This window comes from Cavia porcellus, unplaced genomic scaffold (genome assembly GCF_034190915.1).
Source record: "Cavia porcellus strain 051 isolate PalLab524CR breed Dunkin Hartley unplaced genomic scaffold, mCavPor4.1 scaffold_7, whole genome shotgun sequence".
In the NCBI taxonomy this organism is placed as follows: Eukaryota; Metazoa; Chordata; class Mammalia; order Rodentia; family Caviidae; genus Cavia; species Cavia porcellus.
Genome location: NW_026947490.1, coordinates 37,926,818 through 37,951,851, shown reverse-complemented (window position 1 = coordinate 37,951,851; position 25,034 = coordinate 37,926,818). Strand labels below are relative to the sequence as shown.

The 25,034-nt window shown below is 41.5% G+C and overlaps 1 protein-coding gene across 1 annotated transcript in view; it reads left to right on the top strand.

Annotated features, from left to right (window-relative positions):
- The window catches only part of LOC100721750 (extracellular calcium-sensing receptor), a 32,950-nt gene extending 17,489 nt beyond the window's left edge, over window positions 1–15,461 (top strand). Inside the window, exons 3-6 of the mRNA XM_003461692.5 lie at window positions 8,806–9,603; window positions 11,711–11,920; window positions 13,188–13,311; window positions 14,497–15,461. Coding sequence (XP_003461740.4) covers window positions 8,806–9,603; window positions 11,711–11,920; window positions 13,188–13,311; window positions 14,497–15,461 — 2,097 coding nt within the window. The remainder of the gene's footprint in view (window positions 1–8,805; window positions 9,604–11,710; window positions 11,921–13,187; window positions 13,312–14,496) is intronic.
- The last annotated feature ends 9,573 nt before the right edge of the window (window positions 15,462–25,034 follow it).

Sequence of the window (25,034 nt, the reverse complement as noted above, 5' to 3'; positions counted from 1 at the left end):
CCTCCAGTTCAGATAATTTATCCTTAGTTTCTTTTAAGCTCTTATGCCAGTTTTCAATAGAGTTTTTAGTTTCCTGATAATCTCTTTGAACCTGCTTCACGTATTCTATATTTTCTCTATTTTCTCCATCAAACAATTCTCCCCTTGTTTTCTGTCTTTCCATTCCACCATCTGTTTCTTCTTGGGTGGTGTTTAGCATTTCCTTAACGATTCTACTTATATATTGTTTCAAGTCATTAATAACTTCATTCTTGAACTCTTCTATGAGGCTCTGGAGATAGCGCTTTATGTCTATTTGTGCCGTGTCTGATATTGCATGTTTCTCAGTATTGGGGGCCGAGGACGCTTTCTTGTTGCTCCCTCTTCCCATATTTTTTGTTCCTTTTATACAAGCGAATATAAGAGACCCAGTTTCTTTCTTTGTTGGTTACAGTTTGTTTGAATTGCGCTGACTAGGTGTTCCCACCCACAGCAGTGTACTAGGGAGACATATACCTGGGCAGCCTATGCTGGGCCTTCCCCTCCAGGTCAACCTACCTAAGGCTTCAATGCTAGGGTGCACCTCCAAGTGCTGGGACCTGGTTTGGTCTAGCCTACTGGGTATCAGTCAGTGGCGTCACGCAGGCCAGGCACTGCGCCAATCCCGCTTGAGAGGAGAATATGCGACTGAAGTGACTGCAACAACCTGTTCTGTCTAGTCTGCCCAGTCCCAATATGTCCTTTGCTGAAGCCTCCTACTCTAATGTAAGGGTCCCCGATCTGCTCACTCACTGCAGGTCGATGCAGGGCTCCCAGCCAGTCCTGTTCTCAACTCCACTCACCGCTTCCCACTCTCAGAGCTTTTGTGCCTCTCTTCTTGCTGCACAGATTGGGTTGCAGCAGAGGCTGCAGGAAATTCAAATCGCAGCTTCCAGTGGCTCGGGGTCCAGCTTCCCTGCTGAGACCTTATCTGTTCCTGTTATATCACTGGGAGTGCATTTCCAGTTGGTTTCTTTTAGTTTAGTTTGTTCCTGGGTTGACAAAGTATATCTCCCCTTGCTTAGGATTTCTCGCCTGGCACAATTCCTGGATTTTAAGTATGGTTTCTCAGAGAGCCTCTGAAGCTGCTGCTACCTATCCACCATGTTCTCCCGGAAGTCAGATCTGTTATTTCTTTTCTCATTTTCTGTCTGGTTGATCTGTCCCTTGGAGTCAATTGTGTGTTAAAGATCTCCTGTTACAATTGTGTTACTGATAATTTGATTTTTCATTTCTGTTACTAGTTGTTTTATAACTGGGTGCTCTGGAATTTGGTGCATATGTATTTAACATAGTTATCTCTTCCTCTTGGGGTTTTCCCCTAATGAGTATGTAGTGAGCTTATTTGTCCATTCTGATCATTGTTGGTTTAAAGTTCACGTTTTCTGCAAACAGAATGGCTACTCCTGCTTTTTTCTTTCTTTTTTCTTTTTTTTTTTTTTTTTTTTTTTTTTTTTTTTTTTTTTGGATTTCTGTTGCATGAAGTATAGTTTTCCATCCTTTGACTTTCAGTCTGTGAGTATCCTTCTGGTTTAGATGGGTTTCCTGTAAACAGCATATGGTTGGATTTTGTATCTTGATTCATTCTGCTAGTCTGTTTCTTTTGATTGGTGCATTGAGACCATTTGTATCAATGCTTATAACTGTTATATATTGGTTTTTGTTGACATGTTATCTTTCTGCTCTTGCATCTTTATCTTTCTGTTCTGTTTAATTATCTGGTTTGCTTAGTGATTTTTTCCTTTGTGTATTTAAACTGTCTCTCAATATTTTTTGCAGGGTTGGCTTGGTGTTCATGAAGTTCTTCAGTTGTTCTTTTCATGGAAGTATCTTATTTCACCATCAATTTTGAAGGATAGTTTTTCAGGGTACATCAGTCTAGGTTGGAAATTATTTTCCTTTAGGATCTGGAATACTTCACTCCATGCTCTTCTTGACTTTATTGTTTGTGCTGAGAAGTCTGCTGTGATTATGATGGGTTTTCCTTTATAAGTGATCTGTCTTTTCTCTCTGACAGCTTTTAGTAATCTATTCTTGTGTTGGATTTCTGGGATGGTGATTATTATATGTCTGGGTGTAATTTTATTTTGGTTATGACTATTTAGAGTTCTATAAGGTTCACTGGAGCTGATGTCAGTTTCTGATCTCATGCTCGGGAAATTTTCAGCTATTACTTCTCTAAATATCCTCATGACATCCTTTATGTTGTCCCCTTCTTTTTCATTAATCTCTGTCAATCTTATGTTGTTTTTCTTTGCATCATCTTGCAGTTGTTGAATTGTTATTTCCTGATTCCTTGTTATTTTTAAAAGATCTTTCCTTTCCTGTTCACTAGCTGCAATCCTGTCTTCAAGGTCTGAAATTCTATCTTCACTTTCAATGAGGTGGTTTTTACAGCTTTCAGCAAAATGCAATTTTTTGATTTCCTGATTTCTGCATTTTTTGATTTCCTGTATATCTCTGTGCATCTGCTTTATGTATTCTGTTTGTTTCTTATATTGTTCATCTAGGGATTCTTTTTGTTTAGTTCCTCCAATTTTTTAACTGTGTTTTCTTTAGATGTATTCAGCATCTCTTTCATTTCTTTTATCATTTCTTCTTTTACCTCGGAGCTTATTTTGAGTTTGAATTCCTTTAAAACTTCCTGGAGTTGCTTGTTTATTTCAGTAGCTATTATGTCTAATATTTGAGGTGTATGGCATATATTTTCCTGTATATTCATGCTCCTAGGGTTTCTTGAGATGGGCTGGAGGTTTGAGGTTGTAATTTGGTCTTTCGTTTTGTCATTTTCCTATATTTCTGTGTTTCAAGTGTTATTTGAAAGCTTCCTCAGGTTCTGTTGGAAATCCACTTCTGTGTTCCCAGCTCCTGGGACTCTGGCATCCACTTCCCCCAGGCCGCTGGGACTCTAGAACCCATGGTGCTCACCTGCCTGCTTAGAACTCTGCAGTCCCAGATAGGCTGGGCTCTGGGGACAGTGTGCACCTGCCTGCTTGCTTGGAACTCCTCAGTTCTCCCAGCACAGCTGGAACAGGGTGGCAGATGTAGGTGCCTCTGACCTGCCTATCTACTTCACTGCACCCAGAAGGCTAAATGGTCTGGAACAGACTGGGCTTGTGGGAGAGTGCACAGGACACTTACCCCAGGATGCCAGGCCTCTGGAGGTGGTGATGCTCGCCTGCTTGCTTAGAAACCCACCGTCCTCCAGACACACGGGGAGGCAGATGCAGGTGCCCGAGACCTGCCCAGCCATTCCACTGAACCCAGACAGTGCGAGAGTGCCAAATAGGTTTTGCTCCGGGGACAGTGTGTGCCCGCCTGCTTGCTTGAAACTCCACAGTTCTCCTCTGCTCTGGTTTTTATAATTTCCTCTCTTCTTTTGGCTTTGACCTCAACTTGCTCTACTTTTCTTAGATGTTTGAGGTGTAGCATCAGGTTATTTATTTGTATTCATTCTGTTTTCCTGATGTGAGAACTCAGTGCAATAAATTTTCCTCTCTGGACGGCTTTCATTACATCCCACAGATTCAGGTAAGTTGTATTTGTATTTTCATTTGCTTGTATGTATTGTTTAATTTCTTCTTTAATTTCCCCTTTGTCCCACTAATTACTCAAGAGTATGTTATTCAATTTCCATGTTTTTGTGGCTGTTTTTCAGTATTTCTTATTGTTAATTTCTAATTTCATATGGGTATGATCTGATAACATGCAAGGGATAATTTCAACTGTTTTTCATTTATTTAAATATGTTCTGTGAGCTAATATATGGGCTGTTTTAGAAAATGTCCCATGTACTCCTGAGAAGAATGTGTATTTTGATGTTGTTTGATGGAACACTCTGTATATGTCTATGAAGCCCATTTGTTCATAGGTGTGATTCAGTTCTGTTAGTTCTTTGCTCATTTTCTGTGTGGTTGATCTGTTCCTTGATGTCAATTGTGTTTTAAAGATATCCTGTTACAATTGTGTTACTGATAATTTGATTTTGCATTTCTGTTACTAGTTGTTTATATAACTGTATGCTCTGGAATTTGGTACATATATATTTAACATAGTTATCTCTTCCTCTTGGTGTTTTCCCCTAATGAGTATGTAGTGACCTTATTTGTCCTTTCTGATCATTGTTGGTTTAAAGTTCACATTGTCTGCAAACAGAATGGCTACTCCTACTTTTTTTTTTGGATTCCTGTGGCGTGAAGTATTGTTTTCCATCGTTTGACTTTCAATCTGTGAGTTTTCTCTTGGGTTAAATGGGATTCCTGTAGACAGCATATGGTTGGATGTTGTATCTTGATCCATTCTGCCAGTCTTTTTCTTTTAATTGGTGCATTTAGACCATGTCCATTAATGGTTATAACTGTAATATATTGATTTATTGTTGACATGTTATCTTTTTGCTATTGTTTCTCTGTCTTTTCATTCTCTTTAATTGTTTGCCTTGTTTAGTTGGTTTTTTATGTAGATTTAGACTACCTTTCAGCATTGTTTGCAGGGTTACTTTTATGATCATAAATTTCTTCAGCTGTTCTTTGTGATGGAATTATCTTATTTCTCCATTTGTTTTGAAGGACACTTTTGCAGGGTACATCAGACTGGGTTGGAAGTCATTTTCCTTTAGGATCTGACATACTTCACTCCATGCTCTTCTTGACTTCGTTGTGTATGTTGAGAAGTCTGCTGTGATTCAGATAGGTTTTTCTGTCTTTTCTCTCTAAAAGCTTTTAATATTGTGTTCTTATGTTGAATTTCAGGCATGGTGATTATTATATGTTTGAGTGTACTTTTATTTTGGTTTTGGCTATTTGCGGTTTTCAATGCTTCACCGGTCCTGATGTCAGTTTCCATTATCATATTTGGGAAATTTTCAGGTATTAGTTCTGTAAATAGTCTCTTGATATCATTTGTGTTGTTCCCTTCTTTTTCATTTATCCTTATCCATCTTATGTTTTTTCTTTGAGTCATCTTGCAGCTGTTGAATTGTTATTTCCTGATTCCTTGTTAGTGTTAAAAGATTTTTTCTTTCCTGTTCACTACCTGCAACCTTGTCATCAGGGTCATAAATTATATCTTCACTTTTGTTGATGTGGTTCTGAGAACTTTCAATAGAATTTTTGATTTCCTGTACATCTCTTTTGAATGTTTTTCATGTAGTATTTGTTTCTTACATTGTTCATGCAGGGATTCCAACTTCTGGCATTGTTCCTCTTACTTTTTTACTGTGTCTTCCTCAGATGCATTCAGCATTTCTTTCATTACTTTTATCATCTCTTCTTTCACTGGTAGATTATTTCTTTGTTTCATTTTTATTTAAAGAAAAACTAATCCCAACAGACAATGGGTAGAAATAATACATACGTTCATAGAAATAAAGTAAGAAATCACTAGTTGATGTTTACATATTGTTGTTGTACACATAGTTTTTCAAGATACAAAAGTGGAACCTTTAAAGTGGGAATTCATACAGTGAGACTGCAAACAGTTCTGTTCAACTGTCCAACAAATCTTAGTAACATGGTTTACAGTCCTATACACTTAAACATACATGCATTTATCCATATGTTCATATATGTTTAAATTAAACAAACTATAGCAAATTAAAATCATTCTGAACAAGAATAATAGTATTGCTGAATTTCACATCATGACACTGCATGATCAGCCCTGGGTATTGTAGTGGCTTTTTTTAAAAATTTAATTTAAAGAAAGACTAAACAAAACAGAAAATGGGTAGAAACCATACATAATTTGAAAGAAAAAATAAACAGTAAGAAATCACTAGTTGATGATTACAGATTGTCTTCTTACAAATAGTTATTCAAGATACTAAAATGGAGCATATAAAGTGGGGATTCAAACAGTGAGATTGCAATGAGTTCTGTTCAACTATCCAATAAAAACATTTTTTTTAATCTTTTTCATTTTTATCGGTACCAGGGATCGAACTCATGACTGCCTGCTTGCAAGGCAGGTGCTTATGCGCTGAGCTAAATCCCCAGTCCCTAAAAATTTAGAAACATGGTTTTCAATGCTATACCTTAAACATACATGCAGTCATCCATATATTCAATTATGTTGAGATTGAACAAACCCAAGCAGGCTAATATCACTTTGAACAAAGAATAATACTATTGCTGGGTTTCGCATTGTGACAATCCAGGATAGTACAGAGTATTTTAGTGTCTCTCTTTCTTCAAAGTATCTGTTCATTTCATCATGTGTCATAAGATCAATTCTCATAAACTGTTTATAGATTCTACACATGCATGAGTCTACGTATTTTTATCCTTTCTATATTAGAGGGAGAAACAAAACAAAGCAAGACAAAACAAAACATATTCCTATAAACACGTGAAATGGAAAAAACATATAAGACCATTATACAAAGAGTTCTACCATGATTCATGTTTTGTCTCTTGTTATCTTCAATAGAATTGGCTATATCATCAGACATAGTATAATTGAATATATCAGTATGTAACAGTATTAATAAAAATACAACTTTGTATATAGTATAGAACTTCAAAAACAGGCAGTTATTAAACTAGAATGTGTATCCTAGGGTCTTGTCATCTTCAGTGTAGTTGTCTATACTCTCAGATTTGATACTATCAGACATATCAGTTTTGAATAAAATCTTTTGATACCAAACAGCAATCAAACAAACCAGATTTAACTAAGATCGGTCATGATAAAATAGTATAAGTCATACAGGGCTCCAGATTAAGATAATAGGAAATTAAAGATTATGGTGCTACATCCTGATGTTTTTGGGATAGCTGTCTGTGCCCTCAAATCTAATGCAAGTAGACAAACTGAGACAGAATAAAACCTATCAGAAAAAATAGAATAAAATCTAAACAGAGTGGTGTGAATAATGTGGGTTTTAAATACTGATACACTATTAACAATATCTTCTGCCATCTTTTTCAAGACATTCCCTCCCCTTTTGCTTCTCCAGGGTACAATGTGTATTTTTGCGTCTGACCAGGACCCTTGGTTTTAAAGTGTTGGGGGGCAACCTGCTATTTACCTAAGTATTTCTGAACCTTACTTCTCTTGGACTTGGAATGAGTATGGCAGTATTCATTCCCTTCAATTTCATGTGAGATTTTTGAAGAGTATTAGGATTATATCTCTAAAGTTATAGTAAAGTCAGTGGTAAATCCGTTTGGTCCTGGGCTCTTAGTTGTAGAATTTTTGGCATTATATAACTTTGTTGCCCTTGTTGGTGTGTTCAGAATTTTTCTATCACATTGGTTCAATTTGTTAAATAACTTGTGTCTAAAAATGTGTTCCTTTCTTTCAGATTCTCAAATGTATTAGAATATAATTTTTAAAAGACTTTTATATAATCTAGATTTCAGTGGTGTGTGTTGTGTCTGTTTTTTGCTAAATTGCATTGAATAGGTCTTTGCTTCTTTTGTTAAGTTTGTTGAAAGGCTTATTTATTCTTTCAAAGAACCAGATTTTTGATTCATTGATCACTTGTGTTGTTGTTGTTTTGAGACAAAGTCTTGCTATGTAGTCCAGGCTGGCTTTGAACTCACTATGTTGCTTCAGCCCACTTCAAACTCATCGCAACCTCCTGCCTCAGCCTTGCAAGTGCTGGGATTAAATGCATTCACAACCATGCCTTGATATCACTTGTATTTTTTAGGACCAATTCGATTGACTTCTACTCTGATGTTTATAATGCTTTCCCTTCTACAATTTTTGGCTTTAAATTGTTCTTCTTTTCGTAGATTCCTGAGATATAGCAATATCTGATTTATTTTGGATCACTTCTGAAATAGGTACCTCAGCTTAAATCTCCTCTTAAAAGGATTTTGTTGTGTCCCAGAAATTCTGATACATTGTATGTATATTGTTTTCTGGTTTCATGTGTTTTAAAATTTTTTCCCAGATTTCTCCTGTGTCACAACAATTTTTCAAGTGTCTAGTATTGAGTCTTGCTGTTTTAGAGTTTTTTATTTTCTTTTGTTCTTGATATATAGTTACATTCTATTATGCATAATAAGAGGCAAGAGAATATTTCACTTCTTTCTGTGCTTATTAGATATGGTGTATGCTCTTAAGATGTGGTCTATATTTGTTTTTATTTTTATTTTGTTTTTGTTTTTTACCTAAAATTGATCTGAGGGCTTGCCATGTAGGTGTTTAGGCCCCTGAGCTGTATCTCAGGCACCTGATATGGTCTATTTTGGAGAGTGCTCTGTTGGTTATTGAGAAGAGTGTGTATTCTGTTTTTGTTCATTAAGTTGGATGAATAGTTACCTGATGCATATATATGTATAATTTTTATCTTTTGCTGTAGCTGTTCCGTTGAGAATATTTAATGACCTTTTGTGTTCATTGTGATCAGTTTTGTTCTGAATACTGGAGTAACTACTCATGCTTGTTATGCGGGTCTGCTGCAGGGAGTATGGATTTCCACACTTGCCCTAGTCTCTGTGTATCCTTCAGGATGAGGTGTGTCTCTTCAGGCAGCATAGTTGGATTTGGGTTGTGACTCACACTGCTCATCTGTGTCTTGCCTTCAGGTTTCCAAAGGAGCAATAGTGTCTCAGCTCTGACCTGGCCTGGGTGCATAGCTGCTTGGCTGTCCAGGAGCAAACATGATCATGGGACACAGTACTTAGAGGCACAGCTCTGGGAGGATATGCAGCCTCCCTGGGTGAGCTGTCCTGTGCTGCTTGTCCTCACTGTATCTGCATCCTGAGTTTCAACCTGTGAAAAATCTGTATCTGAGCTCTGGTCCTCTCTCCTGTGCCCTGTTCTCCCCCACAGGTCAGTCACTCATCGACACTGCCCAGCCTCAGTGACAAAACCCAGTTCCCCTCCTTCCTGCGCACCCAAGCAAGTGACTTTGTGTCTTCTCTGGCTGTGATCCAGCTGGTGCTGAGCTTGGGGTGGTCCTGGGTCATCATCCTAGCCCAGGATGATGAATTTGGGCAGCAGGCTGGTGCTCTAGCTGCAAGGGAATTGGAAAAGGCAGGCATCTGCATTGAATTCCACCTCACAGTCCCCTCCCAGCACTCCCTCGAGAAGATCACCTGTGTGGTGCAGAAGATGCAGACCAGCACTGCCACGGGGGTCCTGGTCTTCCTGAACAACTCCAATTTCAGGCTCATCCTGCAAAGTCTTCTGGGTTTCCATCCCCTGGGCCAGGTCTGGGTCAGTGAGGGCCTCCTGCACACAGCACTTGCCCTGGCCACACCAGGCATCTCCCAGATTCTGCAAGGTGCATTTGGTCTTCTGTGCCACAACAGCCAGGTACAGGGGTTCCCCGAGTTCTTTTCCAGCCTCCACCCAAGTCAGATCCCAGAGGATGTGTTCCTGGTGAGGTTCTGGGAGGCCACCTTTGGGTGCAAGTGGCCACACGAGAACAGCACAGAGACAGAAGATGTGCGGCTGTGCACAGGTGCTGAGAGTCTGAGAGGCCATGAGTTCCCTTTCCAGGACGTGAGTGAAGTGGATATCGCATACACGGCTGTATACAGTGTCGCCCACGCCCTGCAGGACCTGGTGTCATGTGAGCATGGGAGTGGGGTCTGCACAGATCCACAGCATCTCCATCCCTGGCAGGTGAGTTGGATGGCTGGGAAGAGGAGACTAATGTTTTCTATGTAGCTGATGAGGTGCTCAGTGTTTGTGTTATCTGCAAGGGTGCCTGTGCCTAGAGCTGAGGCAGCTCAGTGGCACCTGGACCATGAGTCCTGAGGCCTTGCTAGTTGTGTGACCCTAGATTGGTCCACAGTGTGTGGAAGGCAGTTTAGCAAATATGAGATGCCTGGTGAAATTCATAATTCAGATCTGCAATGAATAGACATTTTTGTTGTATTTTCAAATTTGAGTTTGGGTAACCAGTGAACAATGTTGGTATATGCCTGATGCAAACTTGAAAAACACATAGCAGCTAATAGAATTCATTATAAATGCCACAAATATTCAAAAACTTGAAGCTTTTCCATGTTCCCCTACAGTTCCAAACATTGCATGTGTTGTACTAAAGAGTCTTATTTTTCTTTTTGTGGTACCTAGGATTGAACCCTGGAATGCTCTAACCCTAAATTTTATTTCCAACCATACTTATTGTTTATTTCACACAGGTTTTCCCTGTGTTATCCAGGCTACTAAGAATTCCCAACCCTCTGCTTTCAGCCTGTTTCCCTGCTGGCATCATAGGCATATGACTCACCTATCGGAGAGTCATTTTTCAAACTGAAATTCAATGAATGAAGATTGCTGTGTTTTATTGGGTAAAACTAAGTTTTAGAATAAGTGTATTTGAAATATGGGACAATATATGTTTTGTTAGAAAAGGGTATATTTCTGGTGCTGTGGGTCAAAAGGAGGGATATGTTACTAATGAGTAACATATCCACAGAGCAGTTTTAATTTTATGATAGGGTTGGTGAGTCTCTAAATTGCTCAGGGTTTCTTATTTTCCTACCTGTGTCCAGTGATTCTCTTGGCCAGCTCCCCTCTGAAGACCACCCAGCAAGCCAGCAATACCTCAGAGGTATGGACAAAGGCTTGCCTTACCAAACCCCCTCTCTCTGAATATATCACATCCTGCAGAACATCGCCACCATGGTTAACACCTGGGGCCTCTCCCTCAACCCTCACCTGCTGTGTGTAGCTCGGGCTTTACCTGTGAGTTCTTACACCCAGTTTGCCAAACGGGATGCCTCAGGAGTCCTTGGGGCTGTTCTAAGAGGAAGCTCTGGCCCAGGATCTTCCATGGCCCCTTTTGTTCATCTGTGGAGAGCAGGCTGCTGGACTGTGAAAAGCAGTAGAAACATGTGTGAGGTTTGGATTGTTAACCTTTCTCTGGTGCATTTGGCAACCACTGTCCCTGAGCCACCACCTTCTCACATGAGGGAGGACAGAGCAGGCACCACAGTGTGCCCTCTCCACCTGTTGGGCCATAGGTAAACGTCTTCAGCATGGTGCTGAGAAGCATCTCCCAGATATGTGCTGCTAGCTGTTGTGGCCAGTGGAGACTGAGGATGGAAGGCGACAGTGAGTTCTCTGCTCCGATCGTGGGGCTTCTATGTTTGAGGACTAAGCACATGTGGGCTGCGGGTGGATGGAAGTGAAGGCACCTGACTTCTGGGCAGGGCAGATTGGGTAGAAATGCAGGGAAGGGTGATATCTGCATGCTGCAATGTGAATGATGCTGTAGAATAAGGGAGAGGAAGTTCACACTGTGGGAGGACAGAGCTGAGCTCCTACCTGGACAACAGGTGGCTTGCACTATGAGCAGAAAGGAGATTTCTACTTGGCTCTAATTGGGGGAGCGAGCAGAAAGAGTCGCAGCTGCTCCAGGGAGGTCAAAAGGCTTGGCAGGTTGGGGGCAGGGACTTGTATGGACTTTACATATGTGGGGTGCATCCTGATGTGGAGGGACTTGGAGGCTGAGGATGGAACACAGTGGTCCAGAGTTGCTGCCTCCACAGAAGTGATAGTGAGAGTTTAAAGACTGACTTACAGAGGTACATATTTATTATTCAGTATTGCTCACTGTTACACTTTCTTTTGGATTCTACCAGAAGTTAAAATATGGATCATATTCCTGGGACCCTGCAGGCCATGTGCCTGATGAAACAGGTGGTCAGGCCTGGATCTCTGCTTGCCATCCCCAGCTTGGGTCAGTTTGGCCAGGCTACATGTCAGCCTCCTTCCCCAGCTTCTTCACCCTCTCAGGAAGGTGCACTTCCAAACCCATGATGGGACCGATATCATGTTCGATACCAACGGAGATTTGGTGACAAAATTTGATGTTCTCCAAGGGCAGTGGAACGTCGAGGGCCAGTTCCAGTTTTCCCACATTGGCACACTAGACCCTCATTCCTCTCTGGGGAACAGCATGATGATCCTCTTGAAGGACAGTGTCGAGGTGGGTCCCCTTGCTGCACAGAGAAACCAAGGCCTGGGCACTGGATTGGAGAAAACTCAGAACCAGGGTTCCTGTCTCCTTTGGTGTCACAATGTGGATGTGGTAGTAATCAGGGCAGTGATAGCTCAGCTATGCTCTTTGTCCATAGTGGAATTCTTCAGTGATGGTGCAAAGCCATGGAATCCAAATGAACTGTGAAGCTGGATGTGATAGCGCATACCTGTAATCCAGCTTCTGGGGATGCTGAGGCAGGAGAGGGGCAAGTTGAAGGCTAGCCTGAGTGACTTAATGAGACCCTGTATCAAAGCACAAAATGAAATGGCTCTTGATGTTCCTGAGTGGGATAGTTCTTGCTTCAATCTTCAGTAGAGAAAAAAAAAAGATAGGAACAGAGTCACAACAGGTGAGAGAATTATGTCTGTGTCAGACATTTCTCTTTTTTCTCCTGGTTTCTCTCATGGTTTGTGGGGTCTGTGAAGACTTGGCGGGTTGAAGCTCCGCTCTGCATGGCCATGGCATGCAGTGTGAGCTGCGGGGGCTGTCACAAGTCCTTGCTCAGGGTCAAGGGCCTTATGCTGCTCTGCTGCAGGATCCTTTCTCCAGCCTTTTCTGCAGAGCAGCCATCTCTGACCCCAAGCCATCTCCATCACAGTACTCTCAGGGTTTTCTTTCTGGATTTTTAGGGTCCCATCCTTGACTCCTCCCTCCAGGAACACAGATGCATAGTCAGAGGATCTTACAGGGCCACTGGTGGCTGTGAGGGGAAGCTACTGTCCCTCCTTGGAGGACACAGCACCATTCTTCTTTCCATGATGTCTAAATATTCTGCCTGGGTTTGGGCCTCAGCAGAGAGGGCAGGAGCACAGCTGTACAATGTCCACATGGCAGGTAGCCCTGACCGTCTGTGGGAGTGGGTGTGTTTGTGTGTGTGTGTGTGTGTGTGTGTGTGTGTGTTTGCATGCACGCCTATGGCTGTATAGTCCCAGTACCTATAACTCCTATATGGGGCCCGGATCTAGGGAAAGACCCCATGAGCAGGGTTCGCTGCCTGCTGTCCCTCCTGCCAGGCAGCCAGGTGACCTCTTGGGACAGTTGTTCATTCCCTCCCCATGTACACTGCCTGCATCTGGCTTCTGATGGCAGGGAGGACAGTTCCCGGCACTCCACCTAGTCATCTGGGGAGGACACCACTCTGCGGCTGGTGGTCAGACCAGCCCTGTGGCCCAATCCTACTGGAGCCTGCTGACCCCCTGCACATTGTCCTCAGGTGCCCAGCTCTGTCTGCAGCACCAGCTGTGAACCAGGATTCAGCCAGATCCCCCGAGAGGGTGTCCCCCACTGCTGCTTTGAGTGCCATCCCTGCCCAGAGGGACAGTTTGCAGACCAGAGAGGTGAGTGGGCTGCAGAGTAAGGGAGCTGAGAGGTCGTGCTCCCCTAAATTCCCTGTCCCCAGGAGGCACTGGTCAGTCTCCGTTCTTTCCCAACATTACTTGGACCCATGTCCTGGAAGGAGCCTTCTTGTTTATTCTTGGAGAAATATGTCCTGAACTAGACCCCATGGGCAGGCAGGGTGCAGATGGTGGCCACACAGAATATTCATGAGCACACTCTTCTCTCTGCCTGACCATAAGCAGTGTGACTTGGTCCTGCCTAGATTACCACTGACCTGACCTCTAGCCTTGTTTCATCTCCTGAGCTTGGGAGGCCTCATCCAGGCCCTGGTGAAGCTCCTTTTCTCCTCTACCTGAGACTGTGACCTCCATCCCAGAGACCAGGTGTCATGAATCCCATATAAACCACAGAAATGCATTTCCTCACACTTCTAGAAGTTGAGGTCCTGGTGTGTAAAGCAGGGAGTTTTGTCAGACCCCTGTCCTGGACCTGCAGGCAACCCTTTCCTGCTGTGTCCTCCTGTGTCTTACCTGGGTCAAAGAACCCTCTTCCTGTGAGGATGCCAGCTTGCTGCATTCAGGCCACCTCAGGGGTCTCAGTGAATCATAATTGTCTCAGATGTAATTTACCTATAAAACACAATCACATTCTGAGCTACTGGAGATCAAGACTTCAACAAATGAGTTTTGAGGGAACCAATAAGATCTAAAACATTTGGCAAAAATAGAAGTCACAGGTGCTGCTCAGGAAAAGTTAGCCATTGAAATAAACACAATGGAGGTCTGTAGTCTTGTGGTACGAGCCAGTGATCCTAGCATTATGGGAGGATGAGGGAGGAAGATAGCATGTTTAAGCCCAGTTTGGTCCACTCAGTGAGTCAGTAAAGCTGAGCATCAAAACAATCTAAGAATGTTGTTCAGGCAAAGGTTGACTCCCCCATTTGGGAGAATAATACAATAGAACCAAAACCAAAACAGCCCAATGCACAAAAAATAAATATGTTCTGCTGCAGTTTTCCTAGTCCCTCTGAATCTAATGTTGCCTCCTTCAAGGATGCCTAAGAATAATTCATAAAAGCAGCAGTGGAAGCATGCGTTGCTTAAAGGGCCTGATGCCCAGCGAATGGCCAAAAGCTGGTTTCATAACCCCAGTGTGCCTTGGGTGTGGTTTTGTGCCTCCCACAGACATGAAGAGCTGCCTTGAGTGCCCTGAGGAGCAGTACCCAAGCCAGACCAGAGACCACTGTATTCCCAGAACAGAGAACTTCCTGGCCTTTGATGAGCCCCTGGGCCTTGCACTGACCTCAGTGTCACTGGCACTGGCCAGCTTGGCATGCCTAGTCTTCGGGGTGTTCCTGTGGTTCCGGCACACACCTGTGGTCAGGGCCAATAACAGAGCCCTCAGCTATGTGCTCCTGGTCTCCCTGACCCTCTGTGCCCTGAGTCCCTTGCTATTCCTTGGCCGTCCCTCACCCACCACTTGCCTCCTGCGCCAGACCACCTTTGCAGTGGTGTTCACTGTGGCTGTGTCCTGTGTCCTTGCCAAGACCCTCACTGTGGTCCTGGCCTTTAGGGCCACTAGGCCAGGACAGAGAGTCCGCATGTGCCTAGGGAACAGTGCCTCTTCCTCTGTGGTCCTGGTCTCCTCCCTGATGCAGATCATTCTCTGTGGGGTCTGGCTAGGCACCTCCCCACCATTCCCACACAGAGACACAGCCTCAGAGCCTGGCCACCTTGTGCTCCAGTGTCAGGAGGGCTCTGGCGTGGCTTTCTCTTGCATGCTGGGCTACCTGGGCCTCCTGGCTATAGGAACCTTCTCTGTGGCCTTCCTGGCCCGGGACCTGCCAGATGCCTTCAATGAGGCCAAGTTCCTCACTTTCAGCATGCTGCTGTTTTGCAGTGTCTGGACAGCTTTCCTGCCCCTGTACCACAGTGCACGGGGCAAGGCTACAGTAGCTGTGGAGGTCTTCTCCATCCTGGCCTCTACTGCAGGGCTGCTGGGTGGCATCTTCCTCCCCAAGTGCTACCTCATCCTGCTGAAACCTGAGCAGAATGCCCCGACCAAGTTACAGATAGCTCGCCAGACTCAGTGTGCTGCAGTTGCTCCCAGAAATATGTGTACTCCCATGTTCTTAGCACAGCGCCCTTGAACCAATCTATGAAGTCAGCTGCACAGTCCCAGGATGCAGGTCCTGGTTACTGTGTGCTGAAGAACTGAGAAGTGGGTGGGGTTTCTAGAACAAGATGCCAAGGATGCTGAACCACAAGAGTGGATGTCTGTGGGCTCTCTGGTTGCTCACTTGATACCTATGAACATTTGCACATGCAAAAATATTATGGAAAGCAGAGTTCCTAGTGACAGTGGTAATAATGATTACTACAAGACAAACATCTGGCAGAGATGTGGAAAATCCTCAATCCTTCTGCAATCCTATGGCCTGGATAGTGGCCAGGCAATTTCTCAGCAGATTAGACCTAGCTCTAACATACTCTCAGTTACTGAAGAGAAGTGTGCATATAAAAATACACAGGAATGTTCAGAGAAACATAACCTGTAAGCCAAAAGCTGGAAACCATTTAAAAGAATTTGAGCTTATGGAGAACAAACAAATGTGAATTATTCATAGTGAATTGGTATTTGGCAAAAAGATATGAGGGACTAGGGCGTGCTACAACATGCATGAACCTCAGAAATGTCATGCTGAGGGAAGGAAGCTGGAAACGATGCTACGTGGTGTAAGATTCCAGGGCCATATAGTGTCTCGGAATAGGTGAATCCAGGGGGCAGAACATACAACAGTGGTTTCCTGGTGTTGGGAGAGGGAATTTGAATGCTGTGGTGACAACGAAGGGTACAGAATTCAGCGGGTTGGTTAATGAATTCCTAAAATTGGGTATGGTGATTGTTGCCCAGTTGTGCATATGTGATGAAAAATATCAAATTAAATTGTATGGTAAATGTATTCTCTTTTCAAGCCAGTACTGCAGAAAATAAACAGAATTATCCAGTCCAAAGTGTGGGCTTTCATTATATCTGAGTATTTCTGAGTGGGATATTTTGAAAATGAAAAGACATAGGTTATTATTAAAAAATCATAGGTGGATAAAGCATGTGTCTTAGTTAATTTTCTCATTTTTCAGACAAAATATCAGACATCCCAAATTCAAGGACAAAAGGTTTATCAAGGCTCACAGTTTGGCAGGTTTCAGTCCATAGTTATCTGGCTCCCAGGCAGGGTGCCTGGCAGAGGGGCATCACATAGGAGAAAGAGTTCCTGGCAAACAGAAGGCCACAAACAGCGAAGTCCAAGAAGCAGCCAGCAACACAGCAGCCCTCGACTGGGCCTTACATTGCATCCAGTCTCCATGCCCTAGGGCAGGAGCCCTCCTGTCACACTTGGCCTTCACATTATGCACACCTGAAACTGTACCATAGCAATCACTGAGCTAATTTAGGAATCACATACCTTTAACCCTAGCAGCACACTCTGTAGATCCAGACATCTCTGAAAAGCCCCACTTAGTACCTGCATGAGGCCTGGGGGAATACATATACACAAGGTAAAACACCTTGGAAACATTTGGCTGAATAAAGGAAGCCAAACACTGAATGCCACGAGCACTGGGATTCTAGTGATATGAAACATCTCAAATAGACACTGTCTACAGTAGAGACAGAATCCTCGTCCTTTTTACTGATCTGTGTGAGTCAGGTTCAGTAGGAGAACAGATTCATACAAAGTTGGGGACTTACAGTGGCCACTTACTCAGAGGGAGAAGCACGCAAACTGACTGTGGGCTGGTTGTGGGGCATTCCAGGTGAAATAAAGGACCAAGAGCTCACTGCAAAGTCCAGTGTGAGTCCACATCAAAATATCAAGGAGTCTGCAGGGGAAAGGCAAAGAGTCCATGCTGAAAGCATGAAGGAATGGGTGAAGAAAAGTCCTCAGGCAATGGCAAACAGCAGAGGTTTTCTGAAGATGTGAAAGGGAGGGATCCCTTTCTTCCCTTTTTATTGTATCCAGGGTTCAAAGCCCTGGCGCCTAGTGGTCGGCACCACCCATAACTAGAATGGACCTGTCCTGTCATCCCAGAACTGTGTTTCAATGATCTCTTAAGCGCTTCTCATCCATCTCTCTATTTGGCACCTAATAGTCATGATCCATCCCTTGTCAAGAAGATGCAGCTCCTTGAATGATCCTTAGTTTCCAAACACAAATAGGAAACTTACACTTGTGTCTGATATGGTACAACTCTCCTGTGCACAGCTAGAAACATGTCAATTTCATCCTCAGAATAGAAGGCAAAGTTTGTCTTTAGGTAACTGATTACTCTTTTCCTAACATTTCATAATGCAAACTTACAGTTTTAGTGATATTCAGGAGCAGATATTAAGTCTACCAATGTCATGGTATGAAGAAAGAAGACAAACATACCTGATCACTATATGTGTATATGTGCACAAATATAAACAAAACAGGAAAGAAAATTACAGTCCTCCTCTGTGTTCTTGTCATGTGGGTGTAGCTAGTATTTATAACTACCATCTTTTACTACCCCTTGTTTATTACCATGATCTTCAGAAAGTGGGTCAATGAATCTTAATTCTTTACTTAGCACAGACACATACCTCACCCCTGAAGGTTCTGGGGAATTTGTCATACTGCCAGATAGGGTTTTTGTTATTTCTCATCTTAATAGGAGGACATGGTAATACTGGTAGGTGCCCTAGGGCTTTCTTTACTACACATATATTTTTTCTTTCTTCCATTGTAGGGTAGGCATCCATTGTCTCATTGATGGTCTGCATCAGTCACCCCACGAGGACTATAACCACGATTTTAGCTTGTTTACCCAGAGGAATGAGGAGCCCAAAATGACCAGAGGGAAGCTTAATTCAATGGAATCCTTGTTCTGATTCTTGGTACAAGCTTTCCCCCTGTGGAACTAAGACTTCAACCCAGAAGGGCATAAGGTTATAGGAACAGGAAACAAAATCTTTTTGTGAAGATCCTTAGGAGGATGAGGAATGGTATCACTGCCCGTTCCATCCCTAGATTCCTGTAACCATGAATAGCTGTGGGAGGAGATATACAATCAAGTGAATGCCCATTTAAAGCATATACAGCCTTCTGGAGAACCTTGTCACAGCCCTGCAAGGTATTAACACCTGTCTGGCACTGTAATTGCAACTTCAAAGGCCTGTTTGCCTTTCTTTTTTTTTTTTTTTTTTGTCTTTTTCGTTTTTATCGGTACCAGGGATCGAACTCACGACTGCCTGCTTTCAAGGCAGGCGCTTATGCCGCTGAGCTAAATCCCCAGCCCCTTGCCTTTCTTTTTTAAATTTTATTTAACGAGAAAAAGAAAACAAAACAGAAAAAGGGTGCAGGTTATACAGAATTTCAGAAAAAACAAACAATAGGAAATAACTAGTTAATAGATTACATATTGTCATCTTAGAAATAGTAGTTCAACTTACAAAATTAAAGCATTAAAGTGGACATTCAAACAGTGAGATTGCAAACAGTTCTGTTCAATGATCCAACAAAACTCAGTAATATGGTTATCTATTTTATACACTTAAATGTACATGCAGTTATATCATTTAGAGCACTTTATTTTCCTCTATTTTGTACAATGACAATTACACATTTTGGATTTTATTCCTCGTACAAGTCTTATTACTTTTTTTGAAGAGAATAAAACCAAATGTGACATAACAAAACAGAGTGAGTCAAATCAAAAGGATGGACATATTACATACTGTAAAAACAAAAACCAAGGTGATCAACAGTGGTTACCATAATGCCTCTTGCTATCTTAACAAGAATTGCCTATATCATCAGTTATAATCAAATTGAACAAAAAAGTACAGAACAAAACCAATAAAACCAAAGCATTGGAGACATTACAGGACTTCAAAAGAAGATAATAGTTAAACCAGAATGAATCTTATGTCTTCACAGTTGTTGCCTATACTCTCAAACTTGGTACTATCAGGCAAAACAGAATAGAGGAAAATAAGTCAAAACAAGATGGTGATAGCAATACAGGGCTTCAAATCAAGTTAATAGAAAATCAATGTTGGTTACTATAACATATCCTGTGATTTTTTTTATTTTTCCCAAATTAAAAAGATACAAATAAAAAAGTAAATAATAAAAAAAGGAGATTGAGATAAAAGGACATAACAACAAAACAGTACAGGTCAAAACATAACCATTTAAGCAAAATAGTGTTTCACCACAAGATATCCTGACATAAAAGTAGTTACCATAGTGTCTCTTTCCTTGAAATCTTTTGGTATAACTTCCTGTACTATAGCATCAAACATATCATGACAGTGTAAAACCATTCAAGAGAATAACAATATTACAGGGTATTTAGAATCAACTATCAGAAAATAAACAATGGTTTCTGTATAATCTCCTTGTCTATAAAAGTTTTTTGTTTATATTATCATGTATAACAAAATCCAATAAGATACAACCTGTTAAGATTGATGGAGACTGAAGAACAAAAGCTTGATGGGACTTCAAAACAAGATGATATTAAATCAGCACTAGCTATTATGATATCTTGTTTTCTCCAAAATAGCTGTTCCTACCATGCAACCTTCTCTGCCTCATTTCTGTTGAGCTCTTCTTCTGTCATTAGTTGTCAGTTTATCTTCTTTATTTTGCTTTCTGCTCCATTCATTGTGGCCTCCCTGCCACTGTTTCTGAAATCTTGGTATTTTTCTTTTTTTCGAATGTCCTGCACTATTCTCTGTAAAGTTGAAATGGTGGTTGCAAATTCCCCCAGTTCCTCTTTATCCTGGAAGCACCTTGTATTTCCATCAATTTCTAGGGACAGTTGTGCAGGATATATCAATCTTCGCTGGAAGTTCTCTTTCAAAGCTTGAATTATTTCCCCCCATCCTCTTCGTGATTTGATGGTTTCTGCTGAGAAATATGTTGTAATCCTGATGGGTGTTCCCTTGTAAATGATATGTTTCTTCTCTCTGATGGCTTTTAATATGCTGCTCCTATATTGGATTTCTGGAATTTTGATTATTATATGCCTGGGTGTTGTTCTGTTTGGATGGTAGGTGGCTGGAGTACTGTAGGCCTCATACATCTGAATATCTTTATCCATTTGCTAAATTAGGGAATTTCTCCTGGGTTATTTCTGTGAATAGTCTTTGTAGTCCATTTGATTGTGTCTCTACTTTTGCAATCTTTTACATTCTTAACTCTTAAGTTATATATCCTCTTATCATCTTCAAGCCTTTGTATTATTGCTGTTTGTTTTCTTGTTATTTTAAAGAAGTTTTTCATTTCATGGTCCCACATCTGTCCTCTAGTTCAGATAATTTATCGTTAGTTTCTTTCAAGCTGTTATGCCAGCTTTCAATAGAGTTTTTAGTTTCCTGGTAATCTCTTTGAACCTGCTTCACGTATTCTATGTTTTCTCTATTTTCTCCATCAAACAAGTCTCCCCTTTTTTTTCTGTTCTTCCACTGCACCATCGGTTTTTTCTTGGGCAGTGCTTAGCATTTCTCTAACTATTCTACTTATATCTTGCTTTAGGTCTTTAAATACTCCACTTTTGAACTCTTCTATGAGGCTCCAGGAATATTGCTTTATGTCTATTGGTGCCATGACTGATATTGCATGTTTTCTGTCCTCATTCTCCTTTGCATTAACCTTTCCTGGATCAATGTTCTCAGGATTGGTGGCCGAGGACTCTTTCTTGTTGCTCCCTCTTCCCATACTTTTTGTTCCTTCCATACAAGCGAATGTAGGAGGCCCAGTTTCTTTCTTTGTCAGTTACAGTTTGTTTGAATTGTGCTGGTTAGGTGTTCCTGCCCACTGCCATGTACTAGGGAGACACAGACCTGGGCAGCCTCTGTGGGGCCCACCCCTCCAGGTCAACCTACTGAAGGCTTCACTGCTAAGGTGCACCACCAGGCGCTCGGACTTGGTTTGGGCTAACCTACTGGCTCTTAGTTTGTGGCATCACCCAGGCCAAGCACTCCCCACCAATCCCGCTTGAGAGGGGAATATGCAACTAAAGTCACTGCAGTATCCTGTTCCAGTGAGTCTGCCCAGTCCCAGAATGTCCCCTGTTTGAGCCTCCTAGTTTATGGAAGAGTCCCTGTTCCTCTCACTCCCCACAGGTCAATGCAGGGCTCCCCACCAGTCCTATTCTCAACTCCATTCACCGATTCCTGCTCTCAGAGGTTTCGCCTCTCTGTCCCTGTGTCAATTCAGATGCAGCCATGGCAGCAGGAAATTCAGTTCACAGCTTCCAGAGAAATGGGTTCTGCACTGAGATTTTATCTGTTCGGGTTATAGCACCAGGATTACATTTCCAGTTGATATCTTTCAGCTTGGTTCATTCCTAGGTCAGCAAGGTATCTCTCCCCTTGCTAGGACTCCTCACACCACACCATTCCTGGATTCTAAGCTGGCTAACTCAGAGAGCCTCCAGAGCTGCTGTTATCTATCCACCATGTTCTCTCAGAAGTCTCTCAGTTTGCCTTTCTATCAATGCAACTGCTTCCAGAGGGTGACAAACATAAGGCCAGTGAATTGCATCAGCATAAGCTCATTGCTTCACTTCTTTGGCCATAAAATGAGTTCTTTGGTCAGAAGCAATGTTGTTCACCACACAGTGATGGTAGCTAAGGTATTCTCTTAGTCCACTGACAAGAGTATTGACAGAAGCACTGGGTGTAGGGAAGGAAAGTCCATACCTGGGATGGATGTCTATACCCTTTCAATGATGCAGAAGGTCCAACGAAATCAACCTGCCAACAGGCTGCAAGCTGATTGCCCCAAGGAATCCTGCTGTATCAGAGGCTCCATGTGGGTCTCTGCTGCTGGAACATGAGAGACACAGCAGTGGCTGTAGCCAGGTCAGCTTTGTTGAGTGGGTACCAAAGTAAAATCTCCATCACAGACACCATTGCCACTTTGTTAATGAGCCAATAAAGGAATGACAGGGGAGACTGAAGGAAACTTTCACTGCTCTCCAACAGGAGCACCATCTGTCCAATTGATTAGTAAAGTGCTATTGCTGAGTCCTCTTATGCTTTTGATCAGTATGTTTATATCCTGACCTCATGCACAGAGCTCTAGATGCATCCTTCTTAACCATGGTCACATCAGATTTCCAGCCACCTTCCCTTCAAGTCCCTCATTTGCTGGCCAGATCACTGCTTGCTGCAGCCCATGGATCAGAACATACTTGTGTATTTGGCCTTTTTTCTTCCTAATAAACTGGATGACCGCGTGTACTTCCTGATGTTAACAACTTTCCTTCTGCACTGTTTCTTAGACCATTTTTGGCAAAGGGTTGTTGTGCTGCAACTGTCCACTTTCAGATAATGCCTTCAGATAATATGGATGGGAACCATGTCCCAGTCTCTGATCCACTATTTTTTTAAAATTTTATTTAAAAGGAAAAAAGAGAAAAAACAAAACAAAACAAAGCAGTGGAAGGGTACAAGTAACATAGAACTAAAAAAAAACAGTAAGAAATCACCAGTTAATACATTACACATTATCATCTTAGAGACAGTTGCTCAAGTCACATTATCAAAGCATACAAAGTGGACATTCAAACAGAGAGACTGCAACCAGTTGTGTTCAATGATCCAACCAAAAACATTAATATGGTCAGCTATTTAACACCGCTACACACACACTTGCAGTTGTATCTTTTAGAGCACTTTTTTCCCCTCTTTTTTTTACAACAAAATTTACACATTTTGGGTTTTATTACTCCTTAGTTCTTATTACTTTTGGGGGGAGAGAATAAAGTCAAATATGGCAAAGCAAAACTGTCAGTCAAAACCAAGGATAGACATAGCACATGATGTAAAAACAGAGTACAAGGTTATCAACAATGTCTCTTGTTTCTTAAAAAGAATTGTCTATCTCATTAGGTATTATAAAGTTGAAAAAAACAGTAGAGAACAAGACCAATAAAACTTAAGCATTGTAAACATTACAGGACCTCCAACAGAGACAATAGTCAAACCAGAATGGGCATCTTAGTGAATCTTATTGCCTTCAAAGTAGTTGCCTATACCCTCAAACTTGATACTATCATACAGATTGGAACAGAGTCTAATCAGTCAAAACAAGATAGTGGGAGTATTACAAGACTTCAAAAAAAGTTAATAGGAAATCAAAAGTTACTATTATAAATCCTGCTAATTTTTAAAAATTTTCCCCTTAATTAAAAAAAACCATAAAAAATAATTAAATATTTTTTTAATAAATAAGGGAGAGACTGAGATAAAAGAGTACATAACAATATAACAATACAGGTCAAAGCATAACTGTTTCAGCAACCTAGTGCTTCACCACTAAATAATCTGACTTAATAGTAGTTACCATAGTGTCTGTCTTTTTCCTTGAAATATTTGAATAAAACTTCACATACTATAGCTTCAAATATTTCCAAATCAGGAAGCCCAGAATAAAGCCTTTCCAATTAATAAGTGAAAACTTTATAAGGCTTCAAGGCCACATAATGGGGAATCATGATTACCACATATTTTTATATATTCAAATCATTATTTACATTAGGGAAACTATTCGGTATTCACACATGCGAGATTGATTTATTTCACTTATGAGTATGGTCTCAGGCTGCGCCCATTTATTGATAAATATCTCAATATGATCCTTCTTTATAGCTGAGTAATACTCCATTGTATAGAAATGCCACAACTTTTTTATCCATTCCTCAGTTGATGGACACTTGGGTTGTTTCCAAGATCTGGCAATTACAAATTGTGCTGCTATAAACATGGGTGCACATATATCACTGTGGTATGATTCTTTCAGTTCTTCTGGGAATATCCCTAGAAGTGGAATAGCTGGGATAAATGGGACTTCGAATCCCAGGTTTTGAGAAATCTCCAGACTGACCTCCACAAAGGTTGTACCAGTCTACACTCCCACAAACAGTGTAGGAGAATCTCTTTTTCCCCACAGCCTCTCCAGCATTTGTTGTTGTTGCTTTTCTTGATCCTGGCCATTCTTTCAGGAGTGAGATGGTATCACAGTGTGGTTTTAATTTGCGTTTCTCTAATGACCAAACATGATTAACATTTTTTCATGTATTTATTTGCCATTTGTATTTCTTCAACTGAGAAATGCGTATTCATCTCAGATGCCCATTTTTGGATTGGATCTTTGAATTTTGGGGGTCTGAGTTTTTTTAATTCTTTATGTCTTTTAGACAAGAGTCCCTTGTCTGAGAGAGAGTTCACTAAAATATTTTCCCAGTTTGTGGGTTTTCTTTTTACTATGCTGGAGATTTCGTTTGACATGCAGAAACTTTTTAATAAGAAGGGGTCCCAGTTATTGATTCTGGGAAGTATTTCCCATGCGGTTGGAATCCTGTTCATGAATTCTCTACCTAGCCCTATGTCTTCAAGGTTTATACCCAACTTGTCTTCCAATAGATTTAGGGTTTCTGTTTTAATATTCAGATCTTTGACACATTTAGATTTTAATTTAGTACATGGTGATAGGCATGGGTGTAGCTTTATTTTCGGCAAATGGAGAGCCAGTTTTTCCAGCACCATTTATTAAATAGATTGTCATTTTTCCAGTGAACCTGCTTGGATCCTTTATCAAAGATAAGATGGTTGAGTGTGTTTGTAGTTGTGGTTGTATCTTATAATCTATTCCATTGATCTTCTTCTCTGTTTTGATTCC